General features: G+C 39.5%; 1 protein-coding gene across 2 annotated transcripts in view; it reads left to right on the top strand.

Moving 5' to 3' along the window:
* Window positions 1-23,128, top strand: part of grid2 (glutamate receptor, ionotropic, delta 2) — a 1,088,972-nt gene that overhangs the window by 947,050 nt on the left and 118,794 nt on the right. For both annotated transcript variants that reach the window (XM_062025903.1, XM_062025902.1), the window contains one exon: window positions 22,657-22,823. In XM_062025903.1, coding sequence (XP_061881887.1) covers window positions 22,657-22,823 — 167 coding nt within the window. The remainder of the gene's footprint in view (window positions 1-22,656; window positions 22,824-23,128) is intronic.

Raw genomic sequence — 23,128 nt, 5'->3', positions numbered from 1 at the left:
ATCGCGAAATGATCAAGTAGGACACATAGAATGGACCTGCTATGCCCGTTTAAATAAGAAAATCTCATTTCAGTAGGCCTTTAATGCACCTTTTAACTATCATTTTTAATCCACTTTGTATCATTTGTATGATGTTTCACCTGTTGTTTTAAATTGAATTGTTGTTTTACTTCACCTATGCTTTGTGATTTTTTCTGTGAAAAGTGCTTTATAAATAAAATGTACTTACTTACTTACTTACCTACAGTTCTACTGTAACAGACACCAACTTCGTAATCTGAGTTATTTCTTGAATTCAGTAGTGTTTCTCATCTTCTTAATTAAACGTGCAACTTTATTTGGCTCCATGATGGATTATTTTGCATTCATACTTAAAAACAAAAGCTTGAAGACTAAGTCACAAACGTGTGGGATTCTTTGTTTGGGCACTCGATTCTGCAGAATGAACTCGTTGGTTACGTACAATGTTCGGTCGTACAATGGCCGAGCCAGTATACAAAAAAATGCTGCAAACTTTTAGCGAACAATTTTGAATCCTACAAGTAACGGTGCATACGAGAAATGGAAGTGCCACCGTATAGTCTTTCCAACGTCATTTCATGTTTCTGACGAGACCGTTCTGTCCGTCCATTCAAGCGTAGATCCCACTTCCCCTTTTCCTATCTAAACTCTGCCCACTCAGTCATGCTCGCTGCACACACAAAAAAGTGCCAACCACGTCTGTCACCTCGTTACTCCCAACACAGAGCGGCCGATGACCGAATTCAAGGTCGTCCCAGATTACAGAGCCGCTCACCCTGTCAAAGTGAATAAGACCAGACGATCAGAGCGGACGGGAAGGAGGAGAGAAAAGAATCCGGAACTTTTTGCTGAGTGTCAGAAAGATCTGTGGTGAATTAAAAAATGTCGACTTTGTGCTTCACCCCAGTGTCATTCAAGCGTATCTCTGCAGCTGCCAAATGTAAAAATCATTTCCAACCTAATGGAACGTAAATTGCCCAGAAAATAGTGGCTAATTGGAGGTGCAGAATATAATTATATGATTAACTCCAGTAAAAATGTTTCTTTGTTGTGTTTGTTAGCCAGCAGAAAAACACGCTTTTTATATTGGAAACCCTACACGATATCTTAAAGTTGGGAGCATTTTTTGTAAATGGGTAGTAACGCGTTAGATTTACCGTTTTTTTCGGAGTATAAGTCGCTCCGGAGTATAAGTCGCACCGGCCGAAAATGCATAATAAAGAAGGAAAAAACATATATAAGTCGCATTGGAGTATAAGTCGCATTTTTTGGGGAAATTTATTTGATAAAACCCAACACCAAGAATAGACATTTGAAAGGCAATTTAAAATAAATAAAGAATAGTGAACAACAGGCTGAATAAGTGTACGTTATATGACGCATAAATAACCAACTAAAAACGTGCCTGGTATGTTAACGTAACATATTATGGTAAGAGTCATTCAAATAACTATAACATATAGAACATGCTATACGTTTACCAAACAATCTGTCACTCCTAATCGCTAAATCCCATGAAATCTTATACGTCTAGTCTCTTACGTGAATGAGCTTGATAATATTATTTGATATTTCACGGTAATGTGTTAATAATTTCACACATAAGTCGCTCCCGAGTATAAATCGCACCCCCAGCCAAACTATGAAAAAAACTGCGACTTATAGTCCGAAAAATACGGTACTCAAGTAACTTAATGGATAAATTGTATTTCTCAGAGTAGGTTTAATGCAACATACTTTTTACTTGAGTGTTTTTATGAAGAAAAAAAACGCTACTTTTACTCAGTTGATTCTGATTGCTACATTTATTTACATCATCATTAGAGATGTCCGTTAATGGCTTTTTTGCCGATATCCGATATTTCGATATTGTCCAACTCTTAATTACCAATTCCGATATCAACCGATACCGATATATACAGTCGTGGAATTAACACATTATTATGCCTAATTTTGTTGTGATGCCCCGCTGGATGCATTAAACAATGTAACAAGGTTTTCCAAAATAAATCAACTCAAGTTATGAACAAAAATGCCAACATGACACTGCCATATTTATTATTGAAGTCACAAAGTGCATTATTTTTTTGAACATGCCTCAAAACAGCAGCTTGGAATTTGGGACATGCTCTCCCTGAGAGAGCATGAAGAGGTTGAGGTGGGCGGGGCTGTGGGGGGTGGGGTTGACGTGGAGGGGTAGGGGGTAGCGGGGGGTGTATATTGGTAGCCTCCCGGAAGAGTTAGTGCTGTTGTGTTTATGTTGTGTTACGGTGCGGATGTTCTCCCGAAATGTGTTTGTCATTCTTGTTTGGTGTGGGTTCACAGTGTGGCGCATATTTGTAACAGTGTTAAAGTTGTTTATACGGTCACACTCAGTGTGACCTGTATGGCTGTTGACCAAGTATGCCTTGCATTCACTTGTGTGTGTGAAAAGTCGTAGATATTATGTGACTGGGCCGGCACGCATAGGCAGTGCCTTTAAGGTTTATTGGCGCTCTGTACTTCTCCCTACGTCCGTGTACACAGCGGCGTTTTAAAAAGTCATAAATTGTACTTTTTGAAACCGATACCAATGATTTCCGATATTACATTTTAAAGCATTTATCGGCAGTCCGATATTATCGGACATCTCTAATCATCATTATTGTTATCTATAATTTATTGATTACTTTTTGCAAAGATGTACTTTTGGCTCGTTGGAAGGAGTTTTCTTCCAGCAGGCACTGTCAGATGACACTGTTTCACCAATCCAACGCAAGATCTGTTGACATTTGACTCCATGTTACCAATCAAATGCAGCCTCGCAGTCACATGACTGCACTCATAATGTTTCAGTGGACATCTTCACATTTCAGCATACTAGAAGTCCACTTCCACCTGACTTCCACCGACAGAAAACATTGTTGCAGTAAGTTGTAGATTTATTTAAAAAAAAAGATGTTATGAAGTGAAGTGAATTATATTTATATAGCGCTTTTTCTCAAGCGACTCAAAGCGCTTTACATAGTGAAACCCAATATCTAAGTTACATTTAAACCAGTGTTGGTGTCACTGGGAGCAGGTGGGTAAAGTGTCTTGCCTAAGGACACAACGGCAGTGACTAGGATGGCGGGAGCGGGGATCGAACCTGCAACCCTCAAGTTGCTGGCACGGCCGCTCTACCAACCGAGCTATACCGCCCCGTTATGCTGTAGCTGCGCATATCTTCATCTTCTTTTCTCTATCTTCTTGTTATGTGACATTCATCCTCCGCTGTTGCCATTTCTAATATAAAGTAGTGTAAAGTTCTTACTAATATCTGTCAGTAAACTCACAATGAAAGCGCTAAAACATACCGGTGTAGTGAGTTTACATTATTCACTCAAGGATTTTTAATTAGAGTTCCGGTCGGACGTTTTTCACGGGACACATTTCTGGCCTTGTTGTTGTTGATTTAAGTAAAGTCTGAATGTCATTAAAACAGTTAGCTCCAACTTTTGACACTTCTTCCACTCCCGTCCTTGCACGCTACACCTCTACAACAAAGATGACGGGGAGAAGACGCTGCCAAAGGTGAGCCACGTAAAAAAGACCGCCCACAAAACGGCGCATCCTGAAGCGACTGTCAGAAAGCGGCTTGAAGATGATCTGTAAAACATAATCTACCGTATTTCCTTGAATTGCCGCCGGGTATATAGTATGCGCCTGCCTAGAATTACTGCCGGGTCAAACTCGTTTCGCAAAATAATTAGCATATGCCTAGAATTTCCGCCGGGTCAAACTCGTCACGTCACGAGTGACACATCACCTGTCATCATTTTCAAAATGGAGGAGGCTGATTTCAATCATTTGAAATCGCATAAAGGGAAGAAGATTAAGAGCTATTCAGTAGGATTTAAGGTCCAAGCTATTGAATATGCTAAAAAGAACAGTAAGCAGCTATGTTTTATTAATATACCGTAGCTGCGTGTCAAATATGAGTCTTTAAATGACTCCCGCCTCCTGGTGGTAGAGGGCGCTAGTGATCCTTCTTGCGACTACTCGGCTGCAGAAGAAGTGACAACAAGCAGCAACAGCTTTAGCAGCGATCGTTTATTTTTTCCTCTCGCTTGCACTTTTAACATGGAGGATTACATATCTAAAATAAAACCGTTTTCTAAACTGGACTTTCAATCAAAGCAGGAGGTAATAATTAAAGGAATATCTCCATCGAGACAGAGAGACTTTTAAAACTGAAGAAAGATAAGGAAGACTTCTATCAACAAGTTATCGATGCTTTTGGTCAGAAGGAGCTGCGCATGGACATAATTTATAAGTAAAGGTAAGGCCATAATAACGTTTTTTTAATTAGATGTGCTTTTCATTAAGGTATCCTTACATCACACTCAAATTTATAAGCGCAGGCCTAAATTTACCGCATGCCTTTGGTAAGTACGTAAATGACCGCCATAACCACAACACCAGGGGGAGCTCCACTAACCACGTTAAACCCAGATTCCGAACTAACAAAGGTCTTAACTCATTCTCTTTCTATGCCACATCAATGTGGAATGCGCTCCCAACAGGTATAAAAGAAAGGGCATCTCTATCCTCCTTCAAAACCGGAATAAAAGTTCACCTCCAGGCAGCTACAACCCTAAACTAACACCCTCCCCGGATTGCTAATAATCAAATGTAAACAATCAAATGCAGATACTTTTTCTTATGCCTTCTGATCTCTCTCTCTCTCTCTCTCTCTCTCTCTCTCCCTCTCTCTCTCTCTCTCTCTCTCTCTCTCTCTCTCTCTCTCTCTCTCTCTCTCTCTCTCTCTATGTCCACTACTTGCTGTCCATATCCTACCCCCCCCCCCCTCCACACCCCTGATTGTAAATAATTCAATGTGATTATCTTGTGTGATGACTGTATTATGATGATAGTATAAATCTGATAGTATATATCTGTATCATGAATCAATTTAAGTGGACCCCGACTTAAACAAGTTGAAAAACTTATTCGGGTGTTACCATTTAGTGGTCAATTGTACGGAATATGTACTTCACTGTGCAACCTACTAATAAAAGTGTCAATCAATCAATCAAAAGTGCCGGAGTGAGAAGAGGTTTTAAAATAATTAGCGCATGCTTGCCTTTACCGCATGCCTTTGGTAAGCACCGGAGTGAGAAGAGGTTTTAAATTAATTACCGCCCCTGTGCCAATTCAAGGAAATGCGGTATGCAACATTTTGACCAAAGAACCACCATTACATGTTATGTAGACCACAAGGAAGTCTTTTACATTTAGGAAAAAATAATAATAATAATAATAATATAACTGCTTTAATGCACCCTATAATCCGGTGTGCCTAATATATGAAAAAAGATAATTCATCGGCAGGGTGCCCTATGGTCCGGAAAATACGGTAGTTTTTTTCTTTTAACTGAATACTTAACCTTACTTCTAAAGGAGCAGCCTCACAAGGCGTGTAATAAATAACCGCTCTGATGACCCTGTTGAGGTCAAATCAGTGTCGCTCTTCCAGAAGCAGTTTTAAACAAAACTGGTAAAAAAAAAATGTGTTGATATTTTTTATAAGAAGGCATTTTTAGAATTTTGTCTGATACAGTACATCCCCACCGGATACGCCACTGATAATGGATTGCTGGGTTATAGATGCTATAGTAATTAGAGCTATATTATCTTTCACCAAAGTTAACTTTTTTTTTACACTTGCATAACCATTTATATGAGCATTATGCCTTCATCATTGAGAATGAAAGTTGGAACAGATTTTACTGCAATTATTAGTTTGTGCAAAAGTTCCAAATAAGCCTCTTGGTTGTAGCGTCACATTTGTAATAGAAGCAGGATTGCATCTCAATGAATTGTGAATTTCTGAATGGAATTTTACACCTGGTTGTCTACCTTATTAAGTTGAGACAAGCATTTCACACAGTACCAATCAAAAGTTTGGAAACACTTTGTCATTACGTCTCCAAACTTTTGATTGGGACTGTATATCTCTACCAATGATGACATAGCTCTGTGCAAAAATGCTAAACTTCAGTTCGCCTGTTAAGTTCCTTATACTCTTGTGTGACCATTCAGGCCATTTAAAATGTGTTGCATGAGGCACATCTTCAACATTATTCATCATGATATGTTTTGTGGTCAGCTTCTTTTTACACTTGTATGTAAGGATACGAACCTTTCACATTATATCACCATGGTACCTATTTCCGAAACCTGGTAATCGATACAGGTACTGTTTGGTACCAACTTTCGGTAGTGTAAATCTGTGTGTTCATGTTTTACCAAATGATAATGGTTTACTTGTTGCAGTCTGGCATCGTGAGGTGGTTGGGATTCCAAAATGCATCTTGCTAAGATCAGTATCTCATTCCATGAACAAGGCAAAACACAAAGGCACCTTGTCGTTCAGAAGTGCGAGGCAAAAACTTAGTTTGAACCTACATAGCAAGGGATAGACATGAAAAGTTAACCATGGATGATTGGCGGGACGGGCATATAACGGGGCATGATTAGTGTTGGCAGCAGGTGGGGACACTAATAAATAAACAAGAGTCTGGTGTGTAAGCTCAGGGCTCCGAGCAACGGGGACGTAAACAAGTAAGGATAGAAGCGCTGGCAACATAAATAGACATTACACCAAGGAGAACGATAACAGAAACAAAATACATTATTAATAAAATATCACTTTCTTAAATTCAACTTTTAAGAGTGACAGATTACAATACGTGCTAACCAGTTTTTGCATCTTGTTTTCTTACACTTCCGAGTCTTATTTGCAAGTACAGCATAGTAGACAAAGTAGACTTTGCATGGAGTTGTAATTCCAAGATGTTAGATGGCCGTAGTGTATAAATGACTACTAGTCTTATGTTGGTTGAGCACTGCAAAGTGGGTATGCTGTAGGTATTATTTATCAGCTGTTTGATTGTAACATTTTAGTTGACGTTTTCATTACCAAATTTGCAGGTGTTGAAATCGCCATGTAAAATCACTAATGCTAATCAGTATCATTTATATGGCAAACCCAGTGTCAATTAGCAACAAACTAGCACATTTTAGATAAGTAGAGCCATACTTTGCGTCCGAACATTTTCTATCTTTGTTGGCATGGAAAATTGCAATATTACAGAGAGGCAGCCTGACTTGTTATATATTGTATATATGATATAAACACCCACTCGGTGCAATGGGTGTCGAGTGGATTTAGTTAATAGTGTGAGAGTCCTGTCCATAGTGGGGCCGGCAGGGGATCATCTTGAGTGGAGACAAGTCAGCAGCGCAGAGACGTCACCATCTGATGCACAGAACAGAACAGCTAGCGCAACATTTGTGGTCACCTAATAACCTCTCCACACGGTAGAGGTGGGCAGAGCAGAAAAAAAGAGAGACAGCAGATCAACTGGTCTAAAAAGGGAGTCTATTTAAAGGCTAGAGTATACAAATGAGTTCTCAGACGGCACTTAAATGCTTCTACTGAGGTAGCATCTCTAACTGTTACCGGGAGGGCATTCCAGAGTATTGGAGCCCGAATAGAAAACGCTCTTTAGCCCGCAGACTTTTTTTTAGGCTCTGGGAATCACTAATAAGCCGGAGTTCTTAGAACGCAGATTTCTTGCCGGGACATATGGTACAATACAATCAGCAGGATAGGATGGAGCTAGACCGTTTGGTACTTTATATGTAACTAGTAAAACCTGAAAGTCGCATCTTAAGTGCACAGGAAGCCAGTGCAGGTGAGCCAGTATAGGTATATCTATAGGTATATATGTACATAGGTATATAAAGGTATATACAGTATGGGCGTAATATGATCAAACGTTCTTGTTCTTGTCAAAAGTCTAGCAGCCGCATTTTGTACCAACTGTAATCTTTTAATGCTAGACATAGGGAGACCCGAAAATAATACGTTACAGTAATCGAGACAAGATGCAACGAACGCATGAATAATGATCTCAGCGTCACTGCTGGACAAAATGGAACAAATTTTAGCGATATTACGGAGATGAAAAAAGGCAGTTTTAGTAACACTCTTAATGTGTGACTCAAACGAGAGAGTTGGGTCAAAGATAATACCCAGATTATTCACCGAGTCGCCTTGTGTAATTGTTTGGTTGTCAAATGTTACGGTGGTATTATTACATAGGTGTCGGTGTCTAGCAGGACGGATATTTCCGTTTTCTTAGCGTTGAGTTGCAAAAAGTTAGCGGACATCCACTGTTTGGTGCATGCCAGGTAGGGATAAGCCACCAAAAAAAGTACATTTCCCTAATTTCTCAGTAAGTAATGCATGACTTTTTGAAGGTATAAACTTGAATGCTGCATTTCTTTGGCAGAGCTCTGCTCTCCACTGAATGTCACTCTGTTGTCCCCCCCCACCAACCAATCTCCCGAGAAACACGACTCTTTTAAAAGTTCACTCCTAAATTAGAAGACACATTTCACACAGGAGGAGTCTTGACCTTTTCTGCGGCTACAACAACTGCCTTGAAGTCCTCCAAATCACCTCGCGGAGCCTCTTATTGGCCCATTTGGCGGCGGCAGCCAGTCAAAGCGGTCCAAGTTGATTTGCATTTTCATTACCAGTTTAACACGCGCCAAGGTGTGCTGAGACGCGGGGCCGCGCCAAACACGCGCGCAACCTGCCTCCAAGATGGCTTACGACGCAACACAACAACAAAAGTGTTGGAGGGGAAGAGGAATAAATATGTCGGCTTCCAATCCGTGAATTTCTACATAGGGGATTTTATTCCACGATTGGATGTTTGCCCTGCTTCTTGCTAAATGTCAGCTGGGATAGGCTCCAGCGTTCCTATGACCCGCAAACAGGATGGATGAGATGAGCGGATTGGTTAGTTATTTGAGTTATTTTGTTGCTAGGCAAATCTATCCAAAATAAGACAGACAGCCAAGACCTTCACACCCCCACACACACTCGCTTTATTTGTCAAAGTATTAAAAATCAAACTTTAATGATGCATTCTTTCAGAGGCAAGCAAACATAGGAATAAAATATAGCTGGAACAAAAGGAAAGAAGGCAGAATATTAATAATTTCTCCTGTTAGATCTTAGTTTTGGCTCACTGATCCATGGTGGATGATCTGTCTCTGCCACATCTGCGCCTCACTTCCACTATCGTGTCTCTCATCAGCATAACGGGCAAATATTTGCATATTGCGTGGCAATGGATGATTTTCTTGTTGATTTTTTTATCCCCCCAGCTTCCTTTTAGAAACAAAGACTAATGACAGCTGAGGGTAATTAAACAACAAAGAGGGAAAGTGAGTGAAGAAGTTGTGAGATTACATCTCAAGGGGAATAGGGGACACAGGATGATGGCAACTCAGGTAAACAGTCAGACGCGACACCTGGAGAGGGATGGATTGCCACCTGCATGTGAATATAGCTCAGAGTGTCTCTTTACTTCCTATAATCTACTATCTTTTTACAATATTTGCACAGTTATTGAATTGTTATCATTGATACCCATGGGGAAGGATCTACCTGTCTATAATGTAAATTAGGGCTGCAACAACTAATCGATCAAATCGATTAAAATCGATTCTAAAAATAGTTGGCGATTAATTTAGTAATTGATTCGTTGGATCTATGCTATACGCATGTGCAATTTATTTTTTTTTATTTTTTATTTTAATTTATTTATTTATTTTTTTAATAAACCTTTATTTAAAAACTGCAACATGTACAAACAGCTGAGAAAAATAAGTCAAAATAAGTATGGTGCCAGTATGCTGTTTTTTTTTTTCAATAAAATACTGGAAAGGTTAGAAATGTAGTTTGTCTCTTTTATCCGATTATTAATCGAATAATCGAAGCAATAATCAACAGATTAATCGATTATCAAATTAATCGTTAGTTGCAGCCCTAATGTAAATATTATTACAGTAGACCTTCTAAAGCAGGGGTGTCAAACGCAAGGCCCGCGGGCCGGATTAGGCCCGCAAACAGGTTTTATCCGGCCCGCGGGATGATTTTGCTAAGTACACAAATGAACATTTTTGAATGAAAGAAACTGCTGTTCTAAATGTGTCCACTAGATGTCGCAATAGCAATTCTTTGTATCTTTGTAGATGATGCTACATATGTAAAAAAATATAATAAACCACGTGATGTTAGTGCACCAGTCGAGGAAAATGAGAAAACTACATAAATAACATCCTGTAATTTTGTTTTTTATATCATTTTTTTATCTTGATAGATTGAAAATGAACACCAATGAGTTGACTGATGAACGTCATCACATAATTTATTTAGAAAGTATAAATAACGACAAATAAAGGTAAAATACTATTAACCACAACATGTAAGTGTAAAAAAACATTATGATTTGTACATTTTCAGAATGTGCTTGTTCTATTTTTAAACAAAAAAACCAATCTGAAGTTGTCCACAGATTTTTCTCCATGTGGCCCCCGATCTAAAATGAGTTTGACACCCCTGCTCTAAAGTACCCCCCCAAAGTGGTACAGGTTGTAATTTGATCAAGTCTGTAAAAAAACATTTGGTGGTTCATTAAACGTGTTTCAACAAGTACCACCTCAGATAACACTTGGTTATCCAAGGACCACCATAATGACCAACATTGAAATACAGTAGCGTGGTAGGCCTAAATATTCATTAAAAACAAGGCAGAGGTATTATTTAACATTTATATTTTAATATTTTTGTCCATGGTAACATTACACACAGTTTGAACAGTAACCCTGTGTTTGAATAAAGGAAATAAAAACACTGTACTTTAATTAGGTGATTATTTGGCATACCACCATTGGTACACTTACCACAGTTTGAGAATCAATGTTCTGATTGACTAATTGAGGTTTACCTCAAAGAGGACAGGGTATTAATTGGAAGCAGCCGACATCTAGGAAGAGGCTGCTTATTCTGTATTTGAAAAACATAAACATAACAACTTACATAATTAATGTTGTTGGACTGCATGAGAAAGTGGAAAGTCTATTTGGGGACATTTCTGTTATGTACGATGGCACAACACAGGAAGTATCGCTCAACAGGGTTTTATTGCGCTTGATGAGTAATTAGGAGTGTGTATGCTACTATGTGTGTGCATGCAAGACTATGTGCAGGAATTAATAAGGAAATATTACCAGGAGGTTGTTGTAAGTGCGTGTTGGTTGGAGAGGCAAACATGTCCAAAGGGGCTGGGCAGAAGAAGGTCCGTGGGGCTGGAGAGAGGCGTCCTGAGGTCCGTGTCCAAAGCGAGGGGAGTCGAGGATCGAGGCAGGCAGTCAGAGTCCAGAGGGGGGGGGGATCCAAGGCGACGGAGGATACTGCGGGAACAGGGAAACAACAGGAACAAATGAGCACAAGGAGCAGAGGAATACGGAGAGCAAACACAGGAGAGGTGCCAGAAACGCGAAGCTTACTGTCAGACAGAGAACTACGTTCCGGCGCTGGATCGTCGCCTGCGTTGGTCTTTATACTGTCGAGCCTCATTAAGGCACTAAGTCTTTTGGGACCAGACTGCCACCTAGCCTCAGGACGTGCAGGATAGGCGGCACTGGAAGGCACTGAGTATTTTGGTACCAGACCGCCATCTGGTCCCCACATCATCGTCTCAAGTTCCTCCTGCGAGTAGCGCTGGCTTTCAGCTTCCATCGCCCTGAAAGCCCTCCGATTGAAGGTGGCCCCCCGCAAGGTTACGTCATTGGGTTACTTTTACGCATGGCAGCGGCAGTAATGACGGCAAAATGCCGAGACAGAGGACGCTGTGCAGGTAAAATTAGGTTTAATACTCACAAAGGAAAGATTAGTGCAGCAGGGAAGTGCACAGGAAGCCCAAACACTTGTACGAACGTATAAGCAAAACATGCAGTTACAGTGACCAAGCCCCGACTGGGAAGCGAGGCTGGCATTTGAAGTTCTCTGATTAGTGATCAGCGGTAGGTGAGTGTTCTGATCACTAATCAGAGGCAAGTGTACTTAATCAGTGCTCCATACCGACTGACGAGGCAGGGAAAGAGCACTGAAACTAACTAAATAGGAAAGCAATATACAAAGTCTGATCTGCCGAGGATAGTCATGACACATTGACTCGTCTTGGGGGTCTTGGTTTTACCCAGTGATCTCATCTTTAAAATTCAAAGCAGCACACAATTTTACAAGTGTAATAATAGCAAAAAGCAAATCACAATGGGGACTGCGCAGCTGGTGTCAGATGATGTTATTATCCGCACACGCACACATACATACATAAGGGTCTGCATCGGAAATGTCACACTATCTATGTGCTTTCCCTTGATGGATTTTGCTTGCGCCTAATCTAATGTTTATGCAAATTTTTGCACGCTTGCCGGAAGCCAGCGAAGGCACACTGGTGCAACATTTTAACAGAAATGAAACCGTAGGTCGTATGAAATGAGAATTAAAACAAACGCAGCACTGGGGAAAATCAACCAAAAAGGGGCCATGAGGTGAAGGATATACTCAAAGGGCAAACAAAATGAAAAAGATTTTAAAAAATCTAATCAAATGTCTGATCTTGCACTGTTTGGTTTGGATCAGAAAACAGTTGCTGCCAGTTGTTTTTTTGACATACCGTGTCTTTTTAGAATAAATAAGTAGAAATCGGTAGCCGCTGCAATTATTCGGGAGCGAGGTCACAGTTGTTTGGCTCTCGTGGACCAAGATGTGAAGATATCAAGATGTGAGTTTTGTCTCTGGGCAATTGCTCTTTTCTCTTTACTTCGGCGAAGAGTCGCATGCATGCCTACTTTACTCTTGATTTCTCTTGATGCCCGTGAATCAAAGTCAAACGAGGAATGATGCAAGATGACAAGCAACCAACCTTTGGAGGCATGAGTTAACCCTTTGTAGAGCACTTGTTAAAGAATAAAAATGTAGACATCTAAGAAGGAAAGCCAAAGAAGTACAACTTTTTTTTTTTTTTTTAACCTAGAGTTAGACAGTATATACAGTCGCGAGCAAAAGTTGACATACACTTGTAAAGAACGTAATGTCATGGTTGTCTACACTGCCCTTACTCCATCCCGAACCATCCGTAACCTTGGCTTTTTCTTTGACTCTAACCTCTCATTTGAATAGCAGATTTTTTTTATCAATCAATCAATCAATGTTTATTTATATAGCCCTAAATCACAAGTGTCTCAAAGGGCTGTACAAGCCACAACGACATCCTCGGTACAGAGCCCACATACGGGCAAGGAAAAACTCACCCCAGTGGGACGTCGGTCAATGACTATGAGAAACCTTGGAGAGGACCGCATATATGGGTAACCCCCCCCCCCCCCCCCCCCCCCTCTAGGGGAGACCGAAAGCAACGGATGTCGAGTGGGTCTGACATAACATTGTGAAAGTCCAGTCCACAGTGGATCCAACACATCAGCGGGAGTCCAGTCCACAGCGGGGCCAACAGGAAACCATCCCGAGCGGAGACGGGTCAGCAGCGCAGAGATGTCCCCAACCGATGCACAGGCTAGTGGTCCACCCGGGGTCCCGGCTCTGGACAGCCAGCACTTCATCCATGGCCACCGGACCTATGCAACTCCCCCTCGCAAGGGACAGGGGAGAAGAGGAGAGAAGAAAAGAAACGGCAGATCAACTGGTCTAAAAAGGGGGGGTCTATTTAAAGGCTAGATTATACAAATGAGTTTTAAGATGGGACTTAAATGCTTCTACTGAGGTAGCATCTCTAACTGTTACCGGGAGGGCATTCCAGAGTACTGGAGCCCGAATAGAAAACGCTCTATAGCCCGCAGACTTTTTTTTGGCTCTGGGAATCACTAATAAGCCGGAGTTCTTTGAACGCAGATTTCTTGCCGGGACATATGGTACAATACAATCGGCGAGATAGGCTGGAGCTAAACCGTGCAGTACTTTATATGTAAGTAGTAAAACCTTAAAGTCGCATCTTAAGTGCACAGGAAGCCAGTGCAGGTGAGCCAGCATAGGCGTAATATGATCAAACTTTCTTGTTTTTGTCAAAAGCCTTGCAGCCGCATTTTGTACCAATAAATAAATAACCTGGAGCACATTCTTTAATTATTGACAGAATTGGTCTGCTGCTGAAACCCTCAATCACACCTTCATCACATCTGGAATCGACTATTGCAATAATATTCTTAATGGCAAAAGACGCAATAAACTCCCAATACACAAAACTCATCACCATTACCACTGGCTTCCCAATCCTCAGCGAATACACTTCAAAGTCCACCTCATCACTTTCAAAGCCCTCCATAATATAACCCCCTCCTACTTTACAGACCTGTACACCCTTCTTTCCTCTGACACCAACCTTCTGTCCCTCCCCTGTAGGACCAAGCTCTAAAACCTGGCGTGATAGAGCCTCTAACTTAGCGGTTGGCATGGCTTCTTGTATCCTCTAACGTTGTGTAGTGTAGCATATTCAGCTATTCCTCGTACTCCAGTCCTCCAGTGATAATGGTATTTGTAAGAAACCTACTTTATTTGCCTCCATTGAGGTAAAGATTAGTGACACTCACTAGGAAGGACGTTACATTGCATTGAAGATGTGTTTGTTTGTCAATCCTTAAATTGTAGGACAAGGCTAGAATGTGTCATCAACATGCAATATCATGATTGGGAAATAGAATTAAAATATTTACCGTCGGCCTAATTTATTACGTCTGTATTACGCAAACCCTTTTGCATAGCTACAGACGATAAAATTGTACATTTAAGTTTTACAAAATTGAGAGGTACACTAATCCAAATAAAAACAGAGAAAAAATGTATAATTGTTTACACCGTTAAAATTTAGATTGTGTAATAATTTAATCGAATTTCAGCTGTATTTGTATTTATTGGCATCAGTGTTGTCCCGATACCAATATTTTGGTACTGGTACCTGTACCAAAAATGTAAAGGGGACCACGAAAAATGGCATTATTGGCTTTTTTTTTTTTTTTTAAATCTTAGAGTTACAATAAACATATGTTTCTTCTTGCAAGTTTGTCCTTAAATAAAATAGTGAACATACTAGACAAATTGTCTTTTATTAGTAAGTAAGCAAACAAAGGCTCCTAATTTAGCTGCTGACATATGCAGTAACATATTATGTCATATATCATTCTATTATTTTGTCAAAATTATTAAGGACAAGTGGTAGAAAATGAATTATTAATATACTTGTTCATTTAGTGTTAATATCGGCTTACTTTGTCTTTTAACATGTTCTATCTACACTTCTGTTAAAATGTAATAATCACTTATTCTTCTGTTGTTTGATACTTTACATTAGTTTTGGATGATACCACAAATGTAGGTATAAATTTGATACCAAGTCGTTACAGGATCATACATTGGTCATATTCAAAGTCCTCATGTGTCCAGGGACATATTTCCTGAGTTTATGAACATAAAATATAAATTAAATAAAAAAACGAAAAAAGATTTTGTGATACTAAAAAATATTGATGTAATCATAGTAGTATCGACTAGGTACGCTCCTGTACTTGGTATCATTACAGTGGATTTTAGGTGTAGATCCACCAATGGCGTTTGTTTACATTTTGACGCCAGTGAGCTACGGTGTGTAGTGAAGCATGTTTAGCTATTCCTCGTCCTGCAAGGATGATACTTGTAAGAAGCTTACTTCATTTGTCGGTGAGGATTAGTGATTTAGAAGTAGCTAAAACACGGCTGGACGTTACTCGCTAGCTAGCTAGCCATGTCTTAAAGCACCTCTTCCTGAGGGCGTTTCAGTGTTATAACTTTACATTTATCGTTAGTTTTTAAGCCAAAATGCGTCCGTTCTCCCTATTCAGTCTACACACTGTCTCTGCTTGTAAGTACTCTGTGATTGTGCGCTGCCGAACATGCTCCTCTGCTCATAAAACCTACAATGTCATGACGATGACGGAAGGGCGGGGAGATGAGGTGTCAGGTTCAAACACTGATGACATCTATTAAACAAGACAAGAGGCAAATAATTAAACTGAGACAGAATTAAATTTGGACTCAATATATTGAGGAGAGTCGCCCGGACAATGTATCCTTCTACAATCTCCAGCACGCTCTGCCCAAAGATTGCACTCCTCCTTCTTTATTTGACTTTCTCCCCCCACATGACCACAGCTGCTTCCAGAGGGAAGTGGGTCGTAAACAGCGTTGCCTTTGGTTACCAAACAGTTCAATAGAAGAGGTCGTAAAATAGTTCAAAAAGACTTCCATAAAATAGTTCAAAAAGAGTTCGTAAAATACTTCAAAAAGAGTTCGTCTGGAAATTGGGCAGATCCATGGTTCTCTCCGCTTTGAAGTCCTTGGGCCAGAACAACATCCTTCTGTTGATTACAATACATGAGGGAACACAGGAACACCATCTTGCTCACCCCCCCCCGTCTACACAGTGGAGTTTTAATAATAATAATAATAGATTTTATTTGTAAAAAGCACTTTATATTGAGTAAACAATCTCAAAGTGCTACAGTGTATTAAAAAAATAAAAATAAAAAAAATAAAAATAAAATAAATAAAACAAGATAATAAAGAAATACATAAAAATAAAAACTAGAACAGCCAAATAGCTACAGCTAGTATGCACATATCTAAAAAAAAAACGAGCCTTACTCTTGTTAGGTTTCAAAAGACAGCCTTTTGTCTTCTTGTCAGGAACACAATGTAATACAAAGTTTTTGTGATAATTTAGAAACAATTATTCTAACATGAGGGACGGGTACTTTTCAGACGCGGTATAGTACTGAATATGATTAATTAGTATTGCGGTACTATACTAATACCGGTATACCGTACAACCCTAATTGGCATTAATTTACTTAACTTCAGATAACACCAGGCCCACTACTTAATATTTAAAAAAATATCTCAAATAAATACTTTTTTTTTTGTTATTATTTGATGTTTTTAATGTTAATGTAATACTAAGGGGAAGGAAGGCTTTTCAAATTATTTTGCTGCTCAATGTCCGCAATCAAGAGCTGCAGCTGGGGAAAAATATCTCAGGCTCGTGGTCCTCTGATGTTATTGCTTCATTAAATAAGTTCCGCCCGATAAACGTTTAAAACTGATAAACAAGACACCTTGTACGTAAACAACAAGGAAGGAACTAACCGTGCTAATTTAAGTCTCCTCCCGGGCAGAGAAGATCAACATTTAAAACAGTGACGCTTGTGATGGAAATGTGAGGAAGATGAAGAAGACTTTAATTCAGTGATTATGTGCCAGGTTGTCATTTTGAAAGAGGCAAAAAAAAACCCAAAAAAACAAGGTCTGATGCAATGATTAGGATGCATGGGTGGAGGTGTTTTGTCGGGCTGCTGGGAGCCATGTTGTTGTGGTTCACTTATTGGATTTGAAGTCGGAAAGTTTACCTCCATGTAACTCGCGCGCATCAAAAGTGTGCCTGCTTCACTGCCACAGTGCTAAAAGCTGAACTGATCACCTTCATGCAGTTTGCGTGAGGAAAACCTGGCAATAAAAGGGCTGAAAGCTCCCAAAATGCTACCTAAAGCCTCTGAAGTGCAAACATTAGCATGATACAAATAGAAATGTCGGCATCCATTTGATTAAAAATGTTACTGTGTACTCCAGGCATGGTTTAAAAATGTTAAGAGTTTATACCCAGGACACTTAATGAGAGCACAATGGACTTTAGTGTTCATAATTACAATGTTTTTTTCGGAATCTTTTGATTAAGGTGGGGTCAACACAACTTTGAGTCCAGTCCTTTTGCGGATTATGACTATAGAATACCAGTTTTCTGTGTCTTTAAGGTTTTTTATAGCAGGGGTTTACAGCAGGGTTTTAGCCGGCCAGCGGGATGAGTTTGCTAAGTATAAAAATGAGCCAAAATTTTTGGAATGACAGAAACTGCTGTTCTAAATGTGTCCACTGGATGTCGCAATAGCAATTTTTGTACCGTATTTTTCGGATTATAAGTCACAGTTTTTTTCATAGTTTGGCCGGGGGTGCGACTTATACTCAGGAGCGACTTATGTGTAAGATTATTAACACATTACCGTAAAATATCAAATAATATTATTTAGCTCATTCACGTAAGAGACTAGACGTATAAGATTTCATGGGATTTAGCGATTAGGAGTGACAGATTGTTTGGTAAACGTATAGCATGTTCTATATGTTATAGTTATTTGAATGACTCTTACCATAATATGTTACGTTAACATACCAGGCACGTTCTCAGTTGGTTATTTATGCCTCATATAACGTACACTTATTCAGCCTGTTGTTCACTATTCTTTATTTATTTTAAATTGCCTTTCAAATGTCTATTCTTGGTGTTGGGTTTTATCAAATACATTTCCCCAAAAAATGCGACTTATATATGTTTTTTTCCTTCTTTATTATGCATTTTCAGCCGGTGCGACTTATTCTCCGAAGCGACTTATACTCCGAAAAATACAGTATCTTTGTAGATGTTGCTATATATGTTAAAAAAAAAACATTGTGTTAGTGCACCAGTCGAGGAAAACGAACAAACTACATAAATAACATCCTGTAATTAGATTTTGATATTATTTTTTTATCTTGATATATTGAAAATTAACACCAATGAAATGACTGATGAACATTATCACATAATTTATTCAGAAAGTATAAATAACGACCAATAAAGATGGCATACTATTAACAGCAACATGTAAGTGTAAAAAAACAAAACAGCAACATTATGTTTTGTACATTTTCAGAATGTGCTTGTTCTATTTCTAAACAAAGAAAACAATCTGAAGTTGCCTTTATTTTTAAGTTGTTGTGCCGTGATTTTACCAGTCCGACCCACTTGGGAGTAGATTGTTCTCCATGTGGCCCCCCATCTAAAATGAGTTTGTCACCCCTGCTCTAAATAATCCACTCCGTCCCTCAAAAGCTCCTCAGTGGAAGGTTTTATCCGGCCCACGGGATGAGTTTGCTTAGTATAAAAATGAGCCGAAATTTTTGAATGACAGAAACTGCTGTTCTAAATGTGTCCACTAGATGTCGCAATAGCAATTCTTTGTATTTTTGTAGATGATGCTACATATGTAAAGCGAATAAATAAACCACATGATGTTAGTGTACCAGTCGAGGAAAACGAGCAAACTACATAAATAACATTCTGTAATTTGATTTTGAAATTATTTTTTTATCTTATATAAATAAACTTTGATTGATTGATCGATTGATAGTAAAGACATGTCAAATAATTAATGCCATTCTTCCCTTCATTTGCACGTTTTCTTACTGTTTTGCTTCTCAAAAATATTCCAAAAATCATTGTTTATGGCAGGGGTGTCCAAAGTGCGGCCCGGGGGCCATTTGCGGCACGCAGCTAATTGTTTACCGTCCCGCCACACATTCTGGAAATGCTATTGCAAAAATAAAAATAATAAACATTAAAAAAAAAGTGGAATGAGGTGAAATCTAACTAGAAAAAGTTGCAATGTTGACACAAAGCTGCCATGCAGGCTGTATTTTTTTCTTTTGTCTATCTTTATTTTTGTTTTTTTGCCATTGCGCAAAAAAAAAAAAAAAAAAATCAATGTTATAATGAATTATTGACCTATTCAAGGCTCCAAATAATTCAAATATTTCACTTTAAAAAATGTTTTATGTGTAAAATATTGCATATATTGTGTGGTTGCCATACAAAAACATCAACGTTTTCTTTGACAAAAGAGCATAAAACAAACAAAATAATAGTTCAAACGTAAAATCGACAGATATATCTGAAGTTGATCTCGTAACTTAACTGTTGGAAGTAAAAAAAAAAAACTAATATAAATGTATCACTTTATGAGTGGGGAACCTTTTGGATCCCAAATATATTTATCGGGATTTTATTTATCTTTTCACTGTGATTACTCAAAAATAATAATGAATTAAAATCAATGGTGTCCTGCATTATTGAACTTTTTAAGGCTCTAATTACTTCTCATCAAACATTGCTTTCTGAAGGTTTTGGGCAGTGGTGGAAATATTTCAGTTTTATTACAAAAAAAAAGTTGTCTTTGACAGAAAAGGCTTAAAACCTTTTTGGTTTTTTTTAACTTTATATCAACCTGAAGTTGATATACTGTAGAGATTTACTGTAAGCGTTAAATAAAAAATGTAAAATAATAATTTGACTTGTTTTTAACATTTTAATGACTTCTTAGATCCTTTATGGTCCCCGGCAGCCCTAAAGGTAACAAAAAACATATATTTTGTTATGGTTTGAAAATGAAAAATATCAAAATGGCCCCCGCATGCTTTCATTTTTCCGTGTGCGGCCCTCAGTGGAAAAAGTTTGGACACCCCTGGTTTATGGTATCCTTGGTTCATCCATGCATGCTGAGTCATGTGATTCCTTTCATCCGAGCTCATTTCAAACTTTCCCCTGCAAAAGTATTCCGTCTATATAGCACGTAGTCATTTTTTAATTTTTTTTTTCCTAATTGAAAAACAATGAAAAGGCGTGAAATCATTCTTAAACTCTTTTTTTCCCAGACACTTTAAGGTTGCGAAGAGTAGATTAGTGGAATGGATTCCATTGGAAGCTCCGTAGTGAATTATGGCGCCACTAAACCACTAAACACACACATGCACACTTCACAGGACTACAGACTGTGAAATTACCCAATCAGAGCTTCTTGTCGGTTCTCTCGCATATCAGTCGGCGTGCGCGCGCAGGCCGGCCGACTTGAAAGGCGTACGCTCGGCGACGACAAGAGAGGGTTTGAAAATTTCATAAAGCACCATTAAACTTTATGACACTCCGAGTGAAAATAAAGGTGTTTGGAGGAACGCTATCAGGGTGTCACCGCTGAGTTGTTTCTTCTTTACTTTTCATTCCTCTGCATAAACATTAGACCACGTCGCCGCCAACACCTATCCGTCTGTTTTTATGGCGCAGATAGTGATCTTTATTTGACGCCTTACCGGGAGAAACCAAACATGTGCCCACACAGGCTACAAAAGGTAGTCAATGTACAGAATAAGCCCACAGAGGGGATATCAGCAGCCAGCGAGCCAATAACACTGCAAGCATGGAGTCGAGCGGGAACGATAAGCGGCGAAGTTGCTTTCCCAATTTTAATTTGCTATCTTGGAAAAGAAGAATAACCTTGCTGCAGTGCTACACCCCGCTTATGAAATATCGGGCCGCGATGAATTAGTCTTTAGAGGCCGACTGGGACGTCTGCTGAATATATTCTGCCCTTTTCCGACTGATTCAATCATTCAGTCGCAAAAGATCATAGTAATATCGACTAGGTACGCTCCTGTACTTGGTATCATTACAGTGGATTTTAGGTGTAGATCCACCAATGGCGTTTGTTTACATTTTGACGCCAGTGAGCTACGGTGTGTAGTGAAGCATGTTTAGCTATTCCTCGTCCTGCAAGGATGATACTTGTAAGAAACTTACTTCATTTGTCGCCATGGAGGCGAGGATTAGTGATTTAGAAGTAGCTAAAACACGGCTGGACGTTAGTCGCTAGCTAGCTAGCCATGTCTTAAAGCACCTCTTCCTGAGGGCGTTTCAGTGTTATAACTTTACATTTATCGTTAGTTTTTAAGCCAAAATGCGTCCGTTCTCCCTTTTCAGTCTACACACTGTGTATGCTTGTAAGTACTCCGTGATTGTGCGCTGCCGAACATGCTCCTCTGCTCATAAAACCTACAATGTCATGACGATGACGGAAGGGCGGGGAGATGAGGTGTCAGGTTCAAACACTGATGACATCTATTAAACAAGACAAGAGGCAAATAATTAAACTGAGACAGAATTCAATTTGGACTCAATATATTGAGGAGAGTCGCCCGGACATTGTATCCTTCTACAATCTCCAGCACGCTCTGCCCAAAGATTGCACTCCTTCTTTATTTGAATTTCTCCCCCAACATGACCACAGCTGCTTCCAGAGGGAAGTGGGTCGTAAACAGCGTTGCCTTTGGTTACCAAACAGTTCAATAGAAGAGGTCGTAAAATAGTTCAAAAAGACTTCCATAAAATAGTTCAAAAAGAGTTCGTAAAATACTTCAAAAAGAGTTCGTCTGGAAATTGGGCAGATCCTTGGTTCTCTCCGCTTTGAAGTCCTTGGGCCAGAACAACATCCTTCTGTTGATTACAATACATGAGAGAATACATGAACACCATCTTGCTTCCCCCCCCCGTCTACACAGTGGAGTTTTAATAATAATAATAATAGATTTTATTTGTAAAAAGCACTTTATATTGAGTAAACAATCTCAAAGTGCTACAGTGTATTAAAAAAATAAAAATAAAATAAATAAAACAAGATAATAAACTACAGATAGTGATCGTTATTTGACGCCTTACCGGGAGAAACCAAACATGTGCCCACACAGGCAACAAAAGGTAGTCAATGTACAGAATAAGCCCACAGAGGGGATATCAGCAGCCAGCGAGCCAATAACACTGCAAGCATGGAGTCGAGCGGGAACGATAAGCGGCGAAGTTGCTTTCCCAATTTTAATTTGCTATCTTGGAAAAGAAGAATAACCTTGCTGCAGTGCTACACCCCGCTTATGAAATATCGGCCCGCGATGAATTAGTCTTTAGAGGCCGACTGGGACGTCTGCTGAATATATTCTGCCCTTTTCCGACTGATTCAATCATTCAGTCGCAAAAGATCGTCCAATGTCTCCTCTGTGTTTAATTCCAGGTGAAGTACGGCCGATTCGGCTTGGTGTGGGATGCGGCCGTGCTGGAGTACGTGGCCAACAACGACGAGGACTGCTCCTTCTACACGGTGGGCAGCAACGCGCCGGACCGCGGCTACGGCATCGCCATGCAGCACGGCAGTCCCTACCGAGACATTTTCTCCCAGAGGTACGAGTCTTTCCTGTGCACACTAAAAAATGCCGGGTTGGAAAAAAAAAAACTGGTTCAGAAAAGGACGAACCCCTTATTTGAGTTATTTTAACTCAACATTTTGGGTTAATTTTTTCAACCCAACTTTTGCGTTGAATTATTTAACCCAAAAGTTGAGTTATTATCATACTTGCCAACCTTGAGACCTCCAATATCGGGAGGTGGTTGGTCGGGGGTGTGTGGTTGGGGGCGGGGGGCGTGGTTGGGGGCGTGGTTATTTACAGCTAGAATTCACCAACTCGAGTATTTCATATATATTTCAT

Source organism: Entelurus aequoreus, linkage group LG17, assembly GCF_033978785.1.
Source record: "Entelurus aequoreus isolate RoL-2023_Sb linkage group LG17, RoL_Eaeq_v1.1, whole genome shotgun sequence".
Classification (NCBI taxonomy): domain Eukaryota; kingdom Metazoa; phylum Chordata; class Actinopteri; order Syngnathiformes; family Syngnathidae; genus Entelurus; species Entelurus aequoreus.
Note: the sequence above shows the minus strand (reverse complement) of the source record. Positions and strands in the feature narration are given on the sequence as shown.